This window comes from Topomyia yanbarensis, chromosome 3, assembly GCF_030247195.1.
Source record: "Topomyia yanbarensis strain Yona2022 chromosome 3, ASM3024719v1, whole genome shotgun sequence".
NCBI classification, from domain to species: domain Eukaryota; kingdom Metazoa; phylum Arthropoda; class Insecta; order Diptera; family Culicidae; genus Topomyia; species Topomyia yanbarensis.
Window position 1 is genome coordinate 9,362,036 of NC_080672.1, and position 23,693 is coordinate 9,385,728.

General features: G+C 37.3%; 1 protein-coding gene across 1 annotated transcript; it reads left to right on the forward strand.

Moving 5' to 3' along the window:
• The first annotated feature begins 612 nt into the window (after positions 1 to 612).
• LOC131691909 (UNC93-like protein) lies at positions 613 to 11,281 on the forward strand. The gene is made up of 6 exons (XM_058978654.1): positions 613 to 1,020; positions 1,371 to 1,663; positions 9,777 to 10,171; positions 10,314 to 10,578; positions 10,849 to 11,011; positions 11,133 to 11,281. The coding sequence occupies exons 1-6, from the start codon at positions 740 to 742 to the stop codon at positions 11,215 to 11,217; spliced, it is 1,482 nt and encodes a 493-aa protein (XP_058834637.1). The 5' UTR covers positions 613 to 739; the 3' UTR covers positions 11,218 to 11,281.
• Positions 11,282 to 23,693: the final 12,412 nt, after the last annotated feature.

Genomic DNA, 23,693 nt, shown 5'->3' on the forward strand with positions numbered 1-23,693 from the left:
TAAAACCCCGCAATGACAAACCTTCGTGTTATAAGCAACAAGATATTCCAATTCGAACAACTTTTTTTTTCATATGCGATTCAACAGAACCACAAGAATATTTCATGCTATTCCAACTGTATAAGGTGTTGAGCCCATTTTAACTCCATTCTTATTATTACACTACCCATTCGAAACCGTTGGTTAGAGTATTGCCTGCTTTCTTTGTTTAGTGTAAACTCAAATTGGGATGCTCGACTTGAGTTTATGTAATGTTATCACTTTCTTAGAAAATAAGTAATGAGATCATTGGTAAGAAATACACATTCCATCTAATGTAAAGACCGGCCAATTACCGAACTAGTGCCCCTAATACGGTCAAAACAGGCTCGTCATCCTATGTAAATAAACGGTTCACCCGACAAGCTGTCCTCGCTTCCACGCCACCACGCTTTATCTCGTCTCTCGCAGCCGATCGTCGCAGATAAACAAATCTTTACAACCAACACCGGTGTGTCGTGTAGTAATTTCACGGCTTTACTGGATGCCGGCGTAGAATGGCTCTGGCAGGAAACCTGTTTCCAGATTAGTTCAACTAAACAGATCGAGAGACACCCTACAATTCTCGAGTATCTACTTAGTCTCGTTTGTGACTCTGAGCTGATTGGAAGTGATTTTTTTACTCGGTCTCTCCCCTGTAGCCGTTTCAGTTCCGCTGTTTGTTTCGATCATCGCGCGTGGTAAACAAAAACAAACGAAAATGAACAACGGAAGTGTGGAAAGCGAAAGAAATGGTTCAACCACGGGAAAGCAGAATGGCACTGCTGAACAGGACCAATTTGGACCTCGGGAAAATTATCGTGTTATAAAGAATATCGCGGTTCTTGGATTCGCCTTTATGATTCACTTTACCGCCTTCCACGGGACGTCCAACCTGCAAAGCTCGGTGCACAGCGATGGTTCTCTCGGCGCTTACACATTGGCTGCGATTTATGGATCGTTGATTTTGTCGAACATCTTTCTGCCAGTTATGATGATCAGGTTGGTTTTCGACTGTGTGACTAATGCGCTGGGGATTCCCTTCGGGGTGCCGCTGTAGGGAATTTGGTAAATTTTGGGCTGGACTGGTTTTCCGATGCAGATCAAAGTCGAAAGTGAATGTAAAACGGCCGTTCGATTTTGCCGTCTGTGAATAGTTGTTCTCTGTTCGGGTTCGAGTGTATCAGATTCAAGGTTACTTTATTGATATACATATGTTTATATAGAACAACATGACAGTACAAAGAGACGCAAGGAGATATCACGTTTCACAATTCGTGTTGCACATTAAAATATGGATGAAAAATAATTAATTGCATTATTTCTTATCATTTTCCTCACATCGTGCGCAGGTGGCTAGGATGTAAATGGACTATCGTAGTATCGTTCATCGCGTATATGCCGTACATTGCAGCACAGTTCTACCCACGCTTTTACACGCTGATTCCGGCCGGGTTGGCTGTAGGATTCGGTGGGGGTCCGTTGTGGTGTGCCAAGTGTACGTACCTATCGGTGATGGCCGAGGCATTCAGCATCATCAAGAAGCGGAAAGTGCAAGCGGATTATTTGATTGTTAAGTTCTTTGGACTGTTTTTCGTGTTCTACCAGCTGGCTCAAGTGTTGGGCAATTTGATCTCATTCTCGGGTGAGTAATAGTATCTCGTACGATAGAGCTTGATTGATAAATAGGCGCATTATCACTATGGGTACAGAACTCTACTAGACACACGGAGACAAACCTATAAACTTTTAATGATCGTTAGGTATTAGAAAAGCAATCGTAACGACGCTTGCAGTAATAGTCGATGAATCAAACGGCACTAGTTCTTTCCATGCAAAACGTGGTATCAATTTTGTTCGGAGTACTAAGCTTGAAAATTACGAATACCATCCAGCAAGTCGTTTTTTATTTAGGATGTATTGTCCAGGCAAACAAAGAAAAGTAAAAAGTAAAAAGTAAACAGTAAAAAGTAAAAAGTAAACAGTAAACAGTAAACAGTAAACAGTAAACAGTAAACAGTAAACAGTAAACAGTAAACAGTAAACAGTAAACAGTAAACAGTAAACAGTAAACAGTAAACAGTAAACAGTAAACAGTAAACAGTAAACAGTAAACAGTAAACAGTAAACAGTAAACAGTAAACAGTAAACAGTAAACAGTAAACAGTAAACAGTAAACAGTAAACAGTAAACAGTAAACAGTAAACAGTAAACAGTAAACAGTAAACAGTAAACAGTAAACAGTAAACAGTAAACAGTAAACAGTAAACAGTAAACAGTAAACAGTAAACAGTAAACAGTAAACAGTAAACAGTAAACAGTAAACAGTAAACAGTAAACAGTAAACAGTGAACAGTAAACAGTAAACACTAAGCAGTAAACAGTAAACAGTAAAAAGTAAAACGTGGGAAATAAAAAATAAACAATGAGAAATAAAAAGAACACAAAATGAAAAATAAGAAATAAAGAAAAAATAAAAGTGAACAAAATACAAATAAAATATAGAGTTGAAAATTAACACCCCAAAATCCAAAGCCCAAAGCACAAAGCTCAAAGTCCAAAGTCCTAAGTACAAAGTCTAAAGTTCAACGTCCAAAGTCCAAAGTCTGTAGTCCAAAGGTCCCAAGTCCGAAATCTAAAGTGCAAAGTTCAAAGTCTAAAGTCCAAAATCTAAATTTCAAACGCAAACGTTAAAAGTCCAAATTTCAAAGTCCAAAGTAGGTATACCACATTTAAATCTGTGTTTCAGTAAAAAAAAAATTTTTTACTTCCAAAAAATATGTGAAAAATAGCAATATTTCCAAAAATCTGTCGAAATCTGTGAAATTTTCATCAAAATGCCAAAAATCTGTCATCTGTGAAAAAGAATCTGTGACCAACAATTGTAAAATAAATCTGTGACACTACAGAAAAATCTGTAAATGTGGTAACCAACCCAAAGTCCAACGTGGAAAATCCAAAGTTTAAAGTCCAAAGTCCAAAGTTCCAGGCCAAAACCAAAAGTTCAAATTTCAAAGTCCGAAATCCAAAGTCCAGAGTTCAAAGTTCCAGGTCCAAACTCTGATGTCTAAAGTCCAAAGTCTGATGTCCACAATTCAAATTTCAAAGCCAAATATTCACAGTCCAAAGTCCCAAATCCAAAGTTTCAAAGTTTCAAATTTCAAAATCCCAAGTCCAAAAGTATAACGTCCAAAATCCAACTTGCAAAGTCCAAAATCCAACATTCAAAGTCTAAAGTCCAAAATTCAAAGCGCAAAGTCCAAAATCCAACTTCCAAAATCGTAAGTTCAAATTACAAAGTCCAAAGACAAAAGCACAAATTTCAAAGCTTTGGGTCCAAAATCCAAATTTCAAAGTCAAACATTCAAGGTCCAAAATCCAAAGTCCAACGTTCTAATTTCAACAAGAAACAAGAAACAAGAAACAAGAAACAAGAAACAAGAAACAAGAAACAAGAAACAAGAAACAAGAAACAAGAAACAAGAAACAAGAAACAAGAAACAAGAAACAAGAAACAAGAAACAAGAAACAAGAAACAAGAAACAAGAAACAAGAAACAAGAAACAAGAAACAAGAAACAAGAAACAAGAAACAAGAAACAAGAAACAAGAAACAAGAAACAAGAAACAAGAAACAAGAAACAAGAAACAAGAAACAAGAAACAAGAAACAAGAAACAAGAAACAAGAAACAAGAAACAAGAAACAAGAAACAAGAAACAAGAAACAAGAAACAAGAAACAAGAAACAAGAAACAAGAAACAAGAAACAAGAAACAAGAAACAAGAAACAAGAAACAAGAAACAAGAAACAAGAAACAAGAAACAAGAAACAAGAAACAAGAAACAAGAAACAAGAAACAAGAAACAAGAAACAAGAAACAAGAAACAAGAAACAAGAAACAAGAAACAAGAAACAAGAAACAAGAAACAAGAAACAAGAAACAAGAAACAAGAAACAAGAAACAAGAAACAAGAAACAAGAAACAAGAAACAAGAAACAAGAAACAAGAAACAAGAAACAAGAAACAAGAAACAAGAAACAAGAAACAAGAAACAAGAAACAAGAAACAAGAAACAAGAAACAAGAAACAAGAAACAAGAAACAAGAAACAAGAAACAAGAAACAAGAAACAAGAAACAAGAAACAAGAAACAAGAAACAAGAAACAAGAAACAAGAAACAAGAAACAAGAAACAAGAAACAAGAAACAAGAAACAAGAAACAAGAAACAAGAAACAAGAAACAAGAAACAAGAAACAAGAAACAAGAAACAAGAAACAAGAAACAAGAAACAAGAAACAAGAAACAAGAAACAAGAAACAAGAAACAAGAAACAAGAAACAAGAAACAAGAAACAAGAAACAAGAAACAAGAAACAAGAAACAAGAAACAAGAAACAAGAAACAAGAAACAAGAAACAAGAAACAAGAAACAAGAAACAAGAAACAAGAAACAAGAAACAAGAAACAAGAAACAAGAAACAAGAAACAAGAAACAAGAAACAAGAAACAAGAAACAAGAAACAAGAAACAAGAAACAAGAAACAAGAAACAAGAAACAAGAAACAAGAAACAAGAAACAAGAAACAAGAAACAAGAAACAAGAAACAAGAAACAAGAAACAAGAAACAAGAAACAAGAAACAAGAAACAAGAAACAAGAAACAAGAAACAAGAAACAAGAAACAAGAAACAAGAAACAAGAAACAAGAAACAAGAAACAAGAAACAAGAAACAAGAAACAAGAAACAAGAAACAAGAAACAAGAAACAAGAAACAAGAAACAAGAAACAAGAAACAAGAAACAAGAAACAAGAAACAAGAAACAAGAAACAAGAAACAAGAAACAAGAAACAAGAAACAAGAAACAAGAAACAAGAAACAAGAAACAAGAAACAAGAAACAAGAAACAAGAAACAAGAAACAAGAAACAAGAAACAAGAAACAAGAAACAAGAAACAAGAAACAAGAAACAAGAAACAAGAAACAAGAAACAAGAAACAAGAAACAAGAAACAAGAAACAAGAAACAAGAAACAAGAAACAAGAAACAAGAAACAAGAAACAAGAAACAAGAAACAAGAAACAAGAAACAAGAAACAAGAAACAAGAAACAAGAAACAAGAAACAAGAAACAAGAAACAAGAAACAAGAAACAAGAAACAAGAAACAAGAAACAAGAAACAAGAAACAAGAAACAAGAAACAAGAAACAAGAAACAAGAAACAAGAAACAAGAAACAAGAAACAAGAAACAAGAAACAAGAAACAAGAAACAAGAAACAAGAAACAAGAAACAAGAAACAAGAAACAAGAAACAAGAAACAAGAAACAAGAAACAAGAAACAAGAAACAAGAAACAAGAAACAAGAAACAAGAAACAAGAAACAAGAAACAAGAAACAAGAAACAAGAAACAAGAAACAAGAAACAAGAAACAAGAAACAAGAAACAAGAAACAAGAAACAAGAAACAAGAAACAAGAAACAAGAAACAAGAAACAAGAAACAAGAAACAAGAAACAAGAAACAAGAAACAAGAAACAAGAAACAAGAAACAAGAAACAAGAAACAAGAAACAAGAAACAAGAAACAAGAAACAAGAAACAAGAAACAAGAAACAAGAAACAAGAAACAAGAAACAAGAAACAAGAAACAAGAAACAAGAAACAAGAAACAAGAAACAAGAAACAAGAAACAAGAAACAAGAAACAAGAAACAAGAAACAAGAAACAAGAAACAAGAAACAAGAAACAAGAAACAAGAAACAAGAAACAAGAAACAAGAAACAAGAAACAAGAAACAAGAAACAAGAAACAAGAAACAAGAAACAAGAAACAAGAAACAAGAAACAAGAAACAAGAAACAAGAAACAAGAAACAAGAAACAAGAAACAAGAAACAAGAAACAAGAAACAAGAAACAAGAAACAAGAAACAAGAAACAAGAAACAAGAAACAAGAAACAAGAAACAAGAAACAAGAAACAAGAAACAAGAAACAAGAAACAAGAAACAAGAAACAAGAAACAAGAAACAAGAAACAAGAAACAAGAAACAAGAAACAAGAAACAAGAAACAAGAAACAAGAAACAAGAAACAAGAAACAAGAAACAAGAAACAAGAAACAAGAAACAAGAAACAAGAAACAAGAAACAAGAAACAAGAAACAAGAAACAAGAAACAAGAAACAAGAAACAAGAAACAAGAAACAAGAAACAAGAAACAAGAAACAAGAAACAAGAAACAAGAAACAAGAAACAAGAAACAAGAAACAAGAAACAAGAAACAAGAAACAAGAAACAAGAAACAAGAAACAAGAAACAAGAAACAAGAAACAAGAAACAAGAAACAAGAAACAAGAAACAAGAAACAAGAAACAAGAAACAAGAAACAAGAAACAAGAAACAAGAAACAAGAAACAAGAAACAAGAAACAAGAAACAAGAAACAAGAAACAAGAAACAAGAAACAAGAAACAAGAAACAAGAAACAAGAAACAAGAAACAAGAAACAAGAAACAAGAAACAAGAAACAAGAAACAAGAAACAAGAAACAAGAAACAAGAAACAAGAAACAAGAAACAAGAAACAAGAAACAAGAAACAAGAAACAAGAAACAAGAAACAAGAAACAAGAAACAAGAAACAAGAAACAAGAAACAAGAAACAAGAAACAAGAAACAAGAAACAAGAAACAAGAAACAAGAAACAAGAAACAAGAAACAAGAAACAAGAAACAAGAAACAAGAAACAAGAAACAAGAAACAAGAAACAAGAAACAAGAAACAAGAAACAAGAAACAAGAAACAAGAAACAAGAAACAAGAAACAAGAAACAAGAAACAAGAAACAAGAAACAAGAAACAAGAAACAAGAAACAAGAAACAAGAAACAAGAAACAAGAAACAAGAAACAAGAAACAAGAAACAAGAAACAAGAAACAAGAAACAAGAAACAAGAAACAAGAAACAAGAAACAAGAAACAAGAAACAAGAAACAAGAAACAAGAAACAAGAAACAAGAAACAAGAAACAAGAAACAAGAAACAAGAAACAAGAAACAAGAAACAAGAAACAAGAAACAAGAAACAAGAAACAAGAAACAAGAAACAAGAAACAAGAAACAAGAAACAAGAAACAAGAAACAAGAAACAAGAAACAAGAAACAAGAAACAAGAAACAAGAAACAAGAAACAAGAAACAAGAAACAAGAAACAAGAAACAAGAAACAAGAAACAAGAAACAAGAAACAAGAAACAAGAAACAAGAAACAAGAAACAAGAAACAAGAAACAAGAAACAAGAAACAAGAAACAAGAAACAAGAAACAAGAAACAAGAAACAAGAAACAAGAAACAAGAAACAAGAAACAAGAAACAAGAAACAAGAAACAAGAAACAAGAAACAAGAAACAAGAAACAAGAAACAAGAAACAAGAAACAAGAAACAAGAAACAAGAAACAAGAAACAAGAAACAAGAAACAAGAAACAAGAAACAAGAAACAAGAAACAAGAAACAAGAAACAAGAAACAAGAAACAAGAAACAAGAAACAAGAAACAAGAAACAAGAAACAAGAAACAAGAAACAAGAAACAAGAAACAAGAAACAAGAAACAAGAAACAAGAAACAAGAAACAAGAAACAAGAAACAAGAAACAAGAAACAAGAAACAAGAAACAAGAAACAAGAAACAAGAAACAAGAAACAAGAAACAAGAAACAAGAAACAAGAAACAAGAAACAAGAAACAAGAAACAAGAAACAAGAAACAAGAAACAAGAAACAAGAAACAAGAAACAAGAAACAAGAAACAAGAAACAAGAAACAAGAAACAAGAAACAAGAAACAAGAAACAAGAAACAAGAAACAAGAAACAAGAAACAAGAAACAAGAAACAAGAAACAAGAAACAAGAAACAAGAAACAAGAAACAAGAAACAAGAAACAAGAAACAAGAAACAAGAAACAAGAAACAAGAAACAAGAAACAAGAAACAAGAAACAAGAAACAAGAAACAAGAAACAAGAAACAAGAAACAAGAAACAAGAAACAAGAAACAAGAAACAAGAAACAAGAAACAAGAAACAAGAAACAAGAAACAAGAAACAAGAAACAAGAAACAAGAAACAAGAAACAAGAAACAAGAAACAAGAAACAAGAAACAAGAAACAAGAAACAAGAAACAAGAAACAAGAAACAAGAAACAAGAAACAAGAAACAAGAAACAAGAAACAAGAAACAAGAAACAAGAAACAAGAAACAAGAAACAAGAAACAAGAAACAAGAAACAAGAAACAAGAAACAAGAAACAAGAAACAAGAAACAAGAAACAAGAAACAAGAAACAAGAAACAAGAAACAAGAAACAAGAAACAAGAAACAAGAAACAAGAAACAAGAAACAAGAAACAAGAAACAAGAAACAAGAAACAAGAAACAAGAAACAAGAAACAAGAAACAAGAAACAAGAAACAAGAAACAAGAAACAAGAAACAAGAAACAAGAAACAAGAAACAATAAAAAAGGAAACAGGAAACAAGAAACAAGAAACAAGAAACAAGAAACAAGAAACAAGAAACTAGAAACAAGAAACAAGAAACAAGAAACAATAAAAAAGGAAACAGGAAACAAGAAACAAGAAACAAGAAACTAGAAACAAGAAACAAGAAACAATAAAAAAGGAAACAGGAAACAAGAAACAATTGAAATCTTACACCCATTCATTTTCTAAAATTTGAAAACGGCACAGTGGTCGGAAACGCCAAAAACGTGAACTGAATTCACTAGAGGCCAAACCATCGATTTTATTCACAGGGTGTCTTTGGAGGAATTGTTCGTATGAATATTCCCCACAATCTGATAACAATTGAAATTAGGCATGGCTTACTATGATCGAACTAAAAAAATTAACTTTTTATCTTGACGAGGTAGAAAGTTGGTGTCTTCGGCAAAGTTTTAGAAATGCTCATAGTGAAGAATTTTGTTGATGAACTTGAGCTTGTAGGACTAAAGGTTATCGATTTATAAGGCGTTTTCTATTTCAACCTCCTCAAAAGTCAAAAAACATGGTAAAGTAAGCTTACCCTATTCATAGGGTTCTGTGGTGCCACGCACCAAACCTTCTTACCTTTATTGTGCATAGCTTAGACAGTGAAAAAAGTGCCTGTTCGTGCATTTTGGTTTGCACCTTTCTTTCCTATACATAGTTGAAGTTGGTGTAAAAAAATGTAAATATCTTCAATAACTTTGAAATGAATGAGAATTTTTACATACAGCCTTCGACAACATTATGTAGTTTTGATACCTACACATTTGTCTAGAACATAGTTTGCACGAAAAGTCACAATGAAAAAAGTTATATTAAAAAAAACTAGATTTAAGGAGGTTGCCATAGAAAACGCCTTATAAATCGATAACCTTTAGTCCTACAAGCTCAAGTTTTTCAACAAAATTCTTCACTATGAGCATTTCTAAAACTTTATCGAAGACACCAACTTTCTACTCCGTCAGGATAAAAAGTTAATTTTTTAGTTCGATCATAGTAAGCCATGCCTAATTTAAATTTTTATCAGATTGTGGGGAATATTCATACGAACAATTCCTCCAAAGACACCCTGTGAATAAAATCGATGGTTTGGCCTCTAGTGAATTAAGTTCACGTTTTTGGCGTTTTCGACCACTGTGCAGGGCCTCTATGTTGTATTAAGAGAAAATAATCAGTAAAACAGATAAAATGCAAAGAATTAATTTAACATAACCTTTCTACTACACAGTGCTCTCCTACGGTGACGATGAACAACCAGCTCACAACATCACTGCCATGGTCAACATTTCGGAAACATGCGGTGCCAACTATGTTGCACCGGTGGACCGCCCACCACAGGAAGACACTAGTGAAATATTCCACCGACCAGACGCCGCCAAACTGAACGTTCTAACCGGAATCTTTCTTGCCTGCATGGCCGTTGCCAGTCTGTCAGTGGCGATTGGTGTTGATTCGATGAAACGTTACAACATGAACCGAACCGGATCTGGAGCGGGAGTCTCAGGAATTCGTATGCTTGTCATCACGGCGAAACAACTTGCCAACAAGTACCAGATTCTTCTTCTACCGATTACCATGTTCATAGGCGTGGAACAAGCATTCATTGCGGTTGATTTCACTGCGGTAATTATTGGAAAATTTTGCAATATAGATGACATCTTGCGTCATTTCAATTTTAGTTCAGTGTTTATTTATTTCCATTAATTTAACCAAATTCAGTCAGCAAATTCGTTTCTAATTGTTTTCTCGATTATCGCACATCCAGTCATTCGTTGCCTGCGGACTCGGGATCAGCTACATCGGTTACGCAATGATCAGCTTTGGACTAGCGAATGCATTTGCCGCTGCAGTGACTCCATACATCACGAAAGTGATTGGACGTTTTCCGATGATCATCGCGACGGCGATATTCCACCTGGTGTTGATTGTGTTCATGTTGCTATGGAAACCGACGGACGAGTACTGGGCCTACTCGATCATCGTCGCTTGCTGGGGACTTGCTGATGGGGTATGGCTGATTCAGATCAACGGTGAGATTCGAATTCAAATGACTTTGAAATCTTTTTCATGTGCAAGATATTTAACTAACAACCCAAATTCATTTTATCATTCTAATAATTGTTCAGTCATGCGCACATTCGCCGTTTCACATTATAGCAGCAAAAGCGTGCATTTATAGCGACCATTCTGAAACACCATCTGTGAGTCGCCGTACGCAATCTTGTCATAAAGCTGCACCCTATATCGTTTGAAGCTGTTCCCGTTGATTTTACCCCTTGTTTTCGAATGCTTTTCTCCAGCTTTGAGCGGTATTCTGTTCCCGGGCAACGAGGAGGCTGCGTTCAGTAATTTCCGCCTGTGGGAGGCAACCGGTTCGGTGATAATGTACGCAACCAGTCCGTTTCTGTCGACCTTCACCAAACTGGTATGCATCATGGTTGTGATGCTGATCGGAACCGTTGGGTGAGTTGTAAGCCGGTGTCGCTCGCCAGGCTTCAACCGTTGATGACGGTGACACTCGTTCGCTGCAGTAATTTATAGTGGCGAGACTGTTTGAATTAATTGTGTGATTTGAATTTTCTAGCTACACCAGCATCGAAGTGATGGAGTATCGAATCAAGAAAGGTGCCGCAGGGAAACGGTTCGAAATGATACAACATGCGAGCTAGTGGTTCGAACACGGAAGGACTTTCGATGTGGGTGTACATACAATTTCTATTTTGTTTTACATAAAGTTGTAAATGAAAAAATCGGTTCTGGCGTATTATTAGCATCTATTTAGAGAAATTTCCGAAATAGTTTGATGAAATGATACAGTTGACCATTTGACTAACGAATTTAACACAATTCGATGTTTTGTTGGTAGAGTAATTAAGATTCTCAAAGATAATTTTATTTGTGCAGCATAAAAGGTAAACGAGTCCTTCCCGAGCAAACAAAAATCTCATAATACCATTATGCTCATAATCAAGATTCACCCCCATTATATGGTATTTTGATAGTGTTTGTAATGGGATCAACTAATGAAAGCACCATGACCATGGTCCGGTAGATCACATGTAGGAAACATATTTTGGTGTACTTGTGGGTTATTGAAACCCTTTTATGGTGTTTTGATAGTTGTGAAATTTGAAACGGACCATTTTCATGGTCTTTTTAAAGTGTTATATGGTGTTTAAGTCCATGAGAATTTGCTCGGGTTATTCATCTCATTGGTTAGGGTACGGGCATAGCGTAGTTGGTAAATCAACCACGTTTTACGCAGCTCACCTGGGTTCAATTCCCAACCGGGAAAAAGGGTTTGAGATGTTTCGTGATTTAATCGACGTATAATGCCGTTATACGCATATTTGTCCCATGCTCTATTGGATTCCCTGTATACATGGGACAAGTATACATAGAACGGCAGTAATAGTGAATGGAGAATCAAAACACCCACGTACCCAAAATTCTGGTAAATAAATGATAATTTTTCATTTTGTTTTCATTAGCAAGCTATTGGCAATATTAAATATTTGTATTTGTATTTGTATTTGTATTTGTATAAAAAGTCCAACTGACAATTTGTCTAAATGAACTAAACTAAACTAAGTTAAACTAAACACAATTAAACTAGTGACACGACGACAAAACTGCGAAGAACCTTCATCATGACGAAGTCGACTCATTGCTAGAATTGGACTATTGGCAGCGTAGTTAGAGCTGCGCATTTCAGAATGCAGCAGGGCTCGTGGCCGAAGAGAACGGGTAGGCGCGTAGAGGCTGATTTGCGCTATTAGCTCCGGATCATCATATTCAGCCAGCAGAATCTTTGACACGAAGGTAGCCTGCGCTGCATGTTTCCGATGTGTTCAAGTATTAAGTCCTAAAAGACGACAACGGTCCTCGTACGGTGGCAGGTTTAACGGATCGTTCCACGGCAATCCACGTAACGCATATCGTATGAATTTACGCTGGACTGCTTCGATCCTAAGGCTTCACGTTGCTTGATAGGGGCACCAAAAGACGTTTGCAAATTCCAACTGCGGGCGCACCAATGAGCAATAAAGAGCCTTGAAACACAGAGGATCCCGAAATTCACTGCAAATTTTGAAAATAAATCCCAGTAATCGATTGGCTGTGTCGATGGACGCAGAGACGTGATGAGTATACGTTAGCTTTTCATCAAGAATGACTCCTAAATCCTTCACGTGATCAACGCGTTGCAACTGAGTTCCTGCGATGTTATAGTTGAAGGTAAGCATATTTCTCGTTCGAAAATAGCTGATGACAAAACCATTTTGCAACACTAAGGACCATCATGTTTCTTACACACCAGCTATACAAGGTGTCGATAAGATGCTGTAACTCACGGCAATCGGCTTCATTTCGTATAACAAGAAAAAAAATTAAGTCGTCGGCAAAAAACAGCTTTCCTCCACGCCTTAGAACGAAAACTGCATCGTTCACGAACAGTGAAAAAAGCAGTGGACCCAGCGTACTACCTTGAGGAACTCCGGAAGTGTTGATAAAGGATTCTGAAACAATATCGCCAATTTGAACAACGACTTCACGGTGTACAAGGCAGGGCCGGCGGAAAGCGTGGGTAGTATGGGTAGTACTACCCACTCGAGAATAACCGAGTGGGTAATTACCCACTCGAAATTTTGAACCATTTTTAAAAAATTTAGATGTGCAACGCATGTATCTTGCACTACACATATTTGAAAACATCGATGTACCACAATTCCATTTGCATAAACGAACGTGATTTAATGTGAATGTATTGCGAAAAGGGAAAAAATCCTTACTAATGGACCCCTCACCCTATGCTTTCTACCCACTCGGGCGTAAAGTGTTTCGCCGCTCCTGGTACAAGGTAGGATCGAAGCCAATGGCAAAATCTAGTAGAACACCCTAGCTTATCAAGCTTTGTTATCAGTACCTCATGATTAACTCTATCAAAAGCTGCCTTTAGATCAGTGTAAATAGTATCCACCTGCAATTTCTTAGACAATTGTTCCGTGCAAAATGACGTGAAGCAGACGAGATTCGTCTCGACCGAACGTCTGGGGAAAAATCCGTGCTGGGATGTACTGATGTAGTGTCGACAAGCAGAAAATAACGCTTCGTTGATGATTGATTCAAATACCTTAGATTCGACTCCAAGCGAAGTGACTCCGCGGTAGCTCCCCATGTTGCATCTGTTACCCTTCTTGAATACCGGGAACATTACTGAGCGTTCCCAATCCTCAGGAAACGTTTGCTGCTGAAGCGATAGGTTAAAAATATATGCTAGTGGTGTTACAAGTAAGTCCGAACATTTTTTCAATACAGTTGAAGGTATAGCACTGAGGCCGGGTGCATAAGATGACTTGGTTTTCAGGATTGCAGATATAACCATTTGTTCGGAGGCAGTAAACACATCCATATCAACAGCACAAGCAGGAACGTCACGAGAAGCATTTTCGAGTTCGATTGCGGTTGGCGAGTCTGCTGAAAAAACACTCGAGAAGAATCTGGCAAACAACGCCACAGTTGTCGTAGCTTCTTCGCCGTCGTAAAGCATTCTTGATGGAAGTCCAGTTTCTTTTCGCTTCGTGTTGACAAATGACCAAAAGCCCTTCGGGTTTCGGCGTAGATTATTCTGCATGCGGTTTACATAGAGTTTATACAGAAGCTTGTTGTAACAACGATACTCATTACTGGCTAAAGTGAACATGCGTTGTCGAAGCAATCGGGTCTGGGTAAGCGTATCCGTGACGGCATTCAAATGAACCCTAGCTGATTGAAATCACCAAGGACAATCATCACGCCATCTGCGCCAGCTTGTGAAGAAGCGTTATTCACAGCATCCATGTGAAGTTGCATGACATTGAAGTCGAGTCGCTTTTCAGGAGGAATATAGACAGCACCAATATAAAAGTTTCTCGATGGAGTTGTAATTCTAACCCAAACAGCCTCAACACTGGTTAAACTACCTACATCAATCTCACATGAGGCAAATGCGGTGGAAACAGCAATCAAAACTGCTCCTCCACGACCGCGAATACTGTTGCCATTATTTCGGTCCGCACGGTATACGGTGTAGGCATCGCCGAAAAGCTGCACCGATGTTATCCTCGCATCAAGCCATGTTTCGGTGAAGACGCAAACATCGTAGTCACCATCCACAGCAGCTAAATACACGTCATCAATTTTCGTCTTAAGCCCTCTCGCGTTCTGATAGTAGATCCGCAAACCATCAGCGTCATGTGAGAGGTGTCGTGCTGCATACCAATTTTCAGGACTGCGGGTTCGATGATCAGCATAACTGCGAATGGCGCGGGGAGAGCAGGATGTACTGTTGTCCGGAAGGGGAACAAGCAGCGGTGCGGAGGGAATGACCGAGTTGTGACTGTTGTATCCAGCGGCTGACTGCAATGGGCGGCATACTTGAGGGTGCGCAGTATCACGTGTAGCTTCGGAAAGAATATGAAAGATACCCAAGTTGAACCAACATCCTGAAAATTTCGCAAACAAAGATATACTGTAATTTTAAATGGTTTTAAGTGGGAACTGGGAACTTACTATCATGTCGTAAGAGGCGACTAAATACATGCTAGGAGTTCCAAGCTGGACCTTAAGGTTTTGCATCATAGCCTTTATTCATTCTGTATTGAGTGAATGACTGACATATAGTCATCTTTTCTAATTCATTATTCCGGATTGTGTACCAACGTTTTAAGTTTCTTCTACCAGTTGTACAATCGCAGTAAAGGATGTGTGTGAAAAAGATATTATGACAAAAAGTTGTCTGCATATGGTCCAATCACTCAACGCTAACAGCTTAATCTCGGGATGTAGTAGGTGTTAGCTCTACCGATTTTCCAATAACCTATTTCAGAATAACAGAGACCTAGCCGTACATTCCGAGGCCATTTTCCCGTCGGCAAACCCCGCTTAGTCACAATACGTGTACCAATATTATACGAGTATTAAAATCAAACTTTCGAATAACCAACCTGTAACGCCGGAACGTAGGGTCCGATCGAAATGAAATCCTTTACTAATCAATGGGTGTATAGTATATTTTATTTGAAATCAAGTTTGTAAAAATCGAATAAGCATTCGCTGAGAACCAGGTGCGTCATAAACTTAGGAACTTGGCAAGTTCCCCTGGTGCATGCATCAAGAACAATCATAGGCGGTCAATATGGTCAAAGTTACTTCGATTGGTCATTAGTGATATAGACCTGCAAATCCAAATAATTTTGCATCCATTTTAATATTTATTGCATCATTTGACCATCATGATGGTACCAGTTTATGTGGGAATTTTCTGTGTGACCGCACTCATCAACTCGTAAATCCGGAACCGGAAGTCCGATCAACTGAAAATTCAATAGTAGCTTATGCGAGTATTATACCGATCATTTGAAACTTGTGCGTGTTCAAATGACCCACAAAGACATTTTCCAATCTCAAGGAACTGAATCGAATGGTATATGAATCTCGGCCCTCCGGGACTCGATTGAAAGGTCGATTTTTAGAGTGATTGCATAGCCTTTCTTTATATGAGAAAAGTAAAAATATTAATTTGGCTTAAGTAGAGTACTTTATATCTATTTTTATTACCGACCAGTTGAGTCAATTTTTTACTGTTGTAACGGCATTTAATTAGCAAGGAACTGGAAGGTGAAGTCTATTTTTCAATATTAAGAGCCATCGTACTCTAGGGAGAGCAAGGAGTTGAAAGGAAGAAAGTTTAGAAAAGCGTGGAATAAGGTCATATGAGCAAGCTTATAGTTTCCCGGTGGCTTTGACCTTTTGTCTTCTACCGCAGGAGTCAGGATATTTTAACATTTGAAGTGCAAATTTGCGTTGAACTCCGAATCTGCCCTACGCTAACTTTCTTACATATATGTATGCGTAAAATAATTACACCGAATCACATAAACCAGTGATTCTCAACCATCGGCATTCACACGACTAAGTTTCACGTGGATAGACTCAACCATGGAGAGTGCGTATTCAGCTTCTGAAAATCACGGTAGACCTGACAGAAGAAAATCATGCATAAAGTTCGGGGCAGAAGGCCATAGGACAAACGACTGCTCGGTCGGCTCCCGGATGTCTGATCTATGCAAACGAAGCAGGTAACAACCACGGTACAGGAAACCAAAGATGTCCGGCCTTCAAATAGGCGACTGCAATGAAGTCACAGTGGAGGTAACACACATCAACCTCAACCACTGCGACACAGCACAACACTTGTTACGGAAATCTGTAGCGGAGTCAAATGCCTTACGGCATCGCGGCCTGCGATAGAAACTGGATATTAGTTAACGCAAAATCAGCTGTGATTTGGGCGACGGAAAGATATCCATTTCAGGAGGTGGTTTATAGCGCAAATGAGGTTTTGTAATCGACGAAATCAATGGAGTCCGCGGTGGATGATCGAACGATTCACAGAAATGCTTGATAAGCTGACGGAAGAGCTTATCGATCGGAGACCAGTAGTTATAGCAAGCGACTTCAATGCATGGGCAGTAGAATAGGGCAGCCGCCTTATCAACTCAAGGGGGTGTAGTCTAGGTCTTTACAAAGCTGAACGTAGATGTTGTCAACGATAGTACAACCAGCACTTTGCACAGGGAAGGTTGAGAATCAGTGACTAGAGTTACCTTCTGCAGCCCCGGGCTGAATTTGAGAATGTGCAAGGAGTACACCCACACGGACCACCAAGTGATCCAGTACACTATCGGAAGCAAGACAGTCGGAAGCACGTGTAACTCAATCAAATGAGTTGAGGTAGAAAAAAACGTAGTTCAACAATAGTGACAAGACAAGTGGTAACGGCATTAGCAAGAGTGTGCGATGCAACCATGCCAAGAGACGGTAAACCTAGGTACAGTCACTGCCTAGTCTTCTGGTGGAACTTGACGATTGCTGACCTACGTGCATGTTACCACGGAGCCCGGAGGAGACCCGTTTCATGTGCTCATTCTGATTCGCCTTTTGGACTTTACTCCTTTTTACAACGGACATCCTCTTGGTAAACTATATCCAGCCTTCTTATAAAAACTACTGATTTCCATAAGCATTCGGGTTCTGCTGCGAGTTGACGTTGCGTTGGCCTATACACGAAAGCTAAATAATGCCACCTTGAGCTCTCTTTAAACGAACAAAACAGGAGTCAGTATATATTGGCTCAAATGGCACGTTCACGCATGTAGTTGGGAATGCTTTGCCTTGTCTTCTTATTATTTCCCTGATCTAAATAAAAGGATAAGGAAGAGGGAGGAAGTAGATTTGGGAGGGTGGTAATACCGGAATAGCCGGGCACCCAGGCAACGCCGATAGTATTAGTTCTTCGTTCTGCGATTTGGGTTTGGCGCGCGATCACTTGTATACGCAGCTCGCCTGGGTTCGATCCCAACCCCGCACATAGGGTTAGAGATTTTTTCCAAAAGAGATTTCTCTAACCCGAAAAGAGGCGAATAACCCTAAGGTTAAATCCACTAAAATAATAAAAAAACATAATTGCGGAAATTTCTGCTTGTAATACAGTACAGTATCTACCTAGCGAGTAAGATTGTTCCAATCTCATTTCTCGACAGTAGATACCAGCATCAGCATGTCCCTCCATCAGAGAACCGCCAGTGTAAAAGGCCTTTTGCTTTTGTTGTTGTCTCTCCATATTGTTAGACAACTCCTCCTCTCGAGAGGGAATCTTCACATGGAATGTCCTGTAAGGAAAACTACACGTGAGTGTAATATCGCTGGGAGCAAAAATATTTTCACTCCATATAACCATTTGTGACCACAATCGTGTATGACTGGTAGAAAAATCAACATGGTTACTGTTTCAAAGCCAAGTAACCTGCAGTCTATATGCACATGATAGTGCTTTTTGTTTCAGGTGTAGGTGTAAGTATTTGATGTTTAGAAGAGCTTCAAGGGCAGCAGTCGGAGTTTTGGTAAAAGCACCAGTTTAGCTTTGGCTGGACCGTCATAACCTCCCCCTTCTGCTACCACAACAGGCATCCGTATGATAATATTGGGCGTTCAATTGTCGTGTAAATCCAATAGATGTGTTTGGGTCGGAGACCCCAGGTCTTTCCAAAAGTTCGTCTGCGCTTCTTTGACTCTGAACTCGATGTGAGCAGAACAATTCGGATAAAGCTGCAACGCATTTGCCTTGAACTACAGCCAGTAGCTTAGAATCAATGAACTGCAAGGAACGAATCCCAGTTGCTATTCGCTTCTTTAGAACTAATGAAGTTTTGTTTGAATTAACTGATAATTTAACTTGTCGACACACTGTTCGACAGCTCTTAATGCTTGATGCATTAAGTCAAAATTGTACTGATGCAAACTCCAGTAATTAGTATTTGGTAGTCGTCAACAAACCCGTAGTCTGGAGATCTTAGCTCATTAAATTTCCTTAACAAACTGCCGGCAACTAGGTTTCATAGCAAAGGAGACAGAATGCTACCCTGAGGACAGCTGCAAATACTCAATTTCCTAATATCTGCCTGTCTCAGTGACGAGCAATGAATGCGTTTACTAAGCATTGCGTTCATCCAACCCGCGATACATGCAGATTAGAGTGATAAGAAAAAAGGACCCCAATCAGGCCAGTCCTAAATCAATCTCAAGTCTCACCAGGAGTGTCTACTCCAAATTTGAGCCAAATCGAACAAGTCTAGCTACAGAACCAACGTGTCAGTAGTTGGTATGGGATTTTTTGACAATCTACATGGAGAAAGCCCATTACATTGCATTTTCATCGCTAGGTGGCACTGTATGCATACGTTTACAACTTAGTCGAAGGCTGCAAATCAATCCATCTTCCTTGGCAGAAGTTATTATACTTTTAATGAAATTGAATGTTTTGCGTGGGCCTCACAGTACATAATGATGAATCATTAATCGATTCTCACAAAACTTCTTGTTTTGCAGATCAATGTAGGGTTTAACTGAATAGTGCGTATGGAACTATTTTACTATTTTTTTAACTCCATGACCGCGTGTCGCTTCCAGAATAAACTGGAAAAACACAATGCTAAAACCACTCTCAATATCAAAGACACGCCCCAACTAGATTTCTCCAGCGAAAACATTTTTAAGCTTAACAGTCCTCATAATGCACAATCAATGCAAGAGAACAATTTAATATTACCCCATTCCCTTGGAAAATAACACAACAACCTAATAACAAACATAAAGATATGACACTAGGTGCTAAACGCGCATTAAAATCCGCATCCTATTTTTCATTGGATTGTCTGCTCCAAAGATTTCATAAATGATATCGCGTATTGACAGTTAGGGAAGAGCGTGACGTAACATGAATTACCGAGATGAAAACTAAAAATGGGTTTAAGACGTACTAGTGGAGCGGGGATAATAAAACCAACAACAATTGGCAATATGCTTAGAGGGGAAGTGAATTTTAGAATATCTTTTTTTTCTTATCTGCCACACACGGTTTATGAATGACCCCCAAACAAACAAGATCCCATAACGAATATCACGTAACATCGATGACAGAGCAGTGGGATTAAGGACAAGCTCCCTCTGGGTCATGCACAACTGAGAAGCAACATCAAATTAGGCACCAGAGAATAGACGTCTATCGCAAGGGTAAAAGTTGAGTAAAAAATTTACTACGATACATCAAAAGGCAGTTGTAATATTAGCACCAGAATTGGATCTGTCGTTATTCGTCGTTTTAGTCCACCTCCCAGGAGCGGTGTTTACTTGGCAGACAGTTGCAACTTCGTCCATTGCAAATTTTTCCTCGAGGGACGGACCGAGATCCCTTAAGGTAAAAAGCTCTGCTCGATATTTGCGTCTCAAATTTTTATGTGGTAGCGACCTAAGATTTAAATTCTAATTTATGCTAGCGAAAGACTTTTAGTACTAAATTTTCGCTTAGATTACACCATCGTGTGATTGGTTGTTAGAAAATACGAAACCCTTTCAGAAAACACTCTTTTCAATCTTTGTCTCATCGATATTTCAATCCAACATAAAATTTGTTTTCAATGTTTTTTTTTCAATTTTAGAAACGGAATTGGGCCTCAACTGCCTTTAAATTGAGATATGAAACAAAGAACCTCAAAATCCATGTTAGTTGTTCTGGTCAGGTACCTAATACTAATGGGGTTTTTCATTGAAAACCCCCGGGACAGTAGATTGCACTTGTGTTGCATTTTCTACCAGCAGAACAGGCCACTGGACGTGTTTTATTCTCACTTCTGCTATAAAGTGCGTAACCAGAACAATCCACTGCCCCAGGGTTTTTTTTAAAATAAAAACGACATAAGCTATCAAACAATGTTGTTCCTCTTCACATAATTTGAAAATGAGCCTCCCAGTCTCAATGTTGTAAGTAATATACAATAGGTAACAACTAGAATATCATCAGAAAACCTTTTTACGCAACAATCGTGGTCGAATTTGACAGTGTGTTCGTTTTTACCTGAAGCTACAGTGGTATAGAAAGCCGAATTACAGTCAAGTTTAAACGAGTCTAGCACCAACTACAGTTAACTCTCTCTATGTCGATATTGAAGGGACCATCGACATAGGGAGAGATCGACATATAGAACACAATGATTTTCTTTCAGGACATCATAATGCATACCGGGAAATGAATATAGATGCTCGTATTGGGTGAGTAGGGTAGTAGACGACGAGGTAAAGTGCACACGCACTGCAAAACATCAAGTTTGCTGTTTGAGTGGGAATCCCTTATTTGCAGTTTATCTTTCTGCCCCACATATAGGGAAACACGGGGAGACTTGACCAGGTTTTCAGCTAAACCTGCATAAATCTCTAAAAAAGTTTTCAATCCTTCCAAAGTCATTGAGATATAATGTAAAAAGGTATTATTCGTGTTCATGATTTTTTGCAGAATTTTTAGTTTACTTTTTCAAAAGTTATAAAAGTTTGTCTGAGATCGTTTTTTTTTTTTGGTCAAGTCTCCCCACTGCGGGGAGACTTAACCAAGGCCTGGGGAGACTTGACCAAGAGAATTTTGAAAAATCAGAACAACAAATAATGACATAAATAATGCTGTAATCCTTTTTTCCATATTGTCGAGGTCATTAGGTAGCAGTAAAATATATAAAAGGGTGGCATACCCTTTAAATTTTCGACTGTGTTTAATGCATTTCCTTTTAAGGATTAACTGTACTGCTTACATTGCATATTAATACGTCACGAAATCAGCCATATTATTACTAACTTTGTTTACTAGTACAAAAAGATATAGACTGTTGTTTGATGTGGGATTTTTTGTGACATGATTAACACTAACAGTAGGTACGACAGCATAGTAAATATCAGAAAAATTTTATCTTTCTTCAGATTATTGCCACTTGGTCATGTCCCCCCATAAAATCTTGGTCAAGTCTCCCCAACATTAGTTACTGCGTTCAATCACGTGCAAATTTTAATAAAAACTATTTCAATGTTCCGATTTATGTAAAATCATTTCACTAGTTCATAAAGTATAAAATAATGTATGAGTACTTTAGAAGTGATTATTAGGCGATTAGATATGTCCATACAAAGTTTGATAAAAATTACTTCATTTAACGCAAATTTATTAAATACGGAATCTTTTCTATTAGGAAAGAATTTTTCATTCCAAACTTTTAAAATTACCTTAGCGGACCGAAATAAGTATAAAAATATTTTTGAAGGTTTTTTAAGAACATAATAGAACACGTCATAGCCAATAATAGAATTCTACGCTTGGTCAAGTCTCCCCATGTTCCCCTAATTGAAATTGTTTTGATCACGAAAGTATGATTTCCGTGCTACAGATGGCTGCATTTTAAATATTTTCATAGTATGTTAAAGTCAAAATTTTGTACCCAAATATGCATAACTTCTAGAAAACCTCGATAAATGCAAATTAAGATGAATTCGTTTTACAAAGTCTCGTAGGAAAACATATTGAATATACACTTTACCCCAAATCATGTCTTTACTGCCACTACATGCTGAATATTGATATAGGACTTAGTGCCCTGATCGCCAATTTTCATTTCATCATGTATATGCTTTGTGATGTCCTGAGAGAAAAAAAAACACATCGACATAGAGAGAGAATAAAGGTCTATCCGCACTAGACCGATCCGATCCGATCCGACCCGACTTTTTCATCTTCGGATTCGCTCGGGTTGTTGATGTAATGGTATTGGTAGCATGTCGGGCGTCCGACGCAAAAAAGAATCGTTGCCAACGATATTCCTCGAACAGACTCTCCGACTTTTTTCTGCTTCTCCACCGACCGGCTCGAACAGAGAGAGAGAGAACGTGTGAGGCAACCAAAGCAGGTAAAATGATTCTTCTGCTGGTGTGGGACAGCATGTCGTCCACTCAGAAAGGAAAAATAATATCGTCAATAACTTTTGCTTCTACCCATGCTTGAACGGCTTGACCAGAGGCGCATATGAGATAGCGGACAGATTTGTTTTCCAACCGGTGCGGAATTGATTCTATGCCGGGATAGCTAGGATTTCTTCCGATTTTACTTTCAGGTTGTTTTTGTTGCCGAGCTGGATGTTCAAATTTGTTTATGAACACCGTAACATAGGATATTTGTGCTATTTGCGGGTCCCGGTTGAATTTTGTACATCGGTAGGAAGAATGTTCTCGATTTGTTGACAAATATATCATTTTTGCTTGAAGCGAAACTGAGGCATGTTCTAACCCCGACTGCTGTTAAAATGCGTTAGGGTTTACAACCAGACTCAGTTTCGCGGTCAAGCAAAAACGCTCGAGAAAGGAGGCTGACAAAATCGGGTCAAAAAGCTGATAAAATCGGGGGCTGATCAAATCGGGTCTCCACTGTACCAACTTTTGAACAAAGTTTTCCTATTTAAGATTTGCAGATTGCGAAGTTTATAGATGGCGCAAGATAATAATTGACTCTTCTTTGAAATCCAAGAGGGCGACTTCCTGTTAACTCAAAACGCTGGAAACAGTCATCAAAATTTAAAAACCCAATATTAGAAAAATTTAAACATTTTGAAACCAAGAAATTTATAATTTCAACGATTCCAAGCATTTTCAAATCAAAAAGACTGAGAATTTAAAAATCTAAAAATCAGAAAAAAAATCAAAATATTCAAATTTAATAATTTAGAAATCCAAAAATTTT

Bases quoted from the DNA above. Each gene is read 5' to 3' on its own strand.
- LOC131691909 (XM_058978654.1), top strand. From the start codon at position 740: ATGAACAACGGAAGTGTGGAAAGCGAAAGAAATGGTTCAACCACGGGA. The intron at 1,664-9,776 runs GTGAGTAATAGT...TCTACTACACAG, and splicing joins CAATTTGATCTCATTCTCGG to TGCTCTCCTACGGTGACGAT. The intron at 10,579-10,848 runs GTGAGATTCGAA...GCTTTTCTCCAG, and splicing joins ATGGCTGATTCAGATCAACG to CTTTGAGCGGTATTCTGTTC.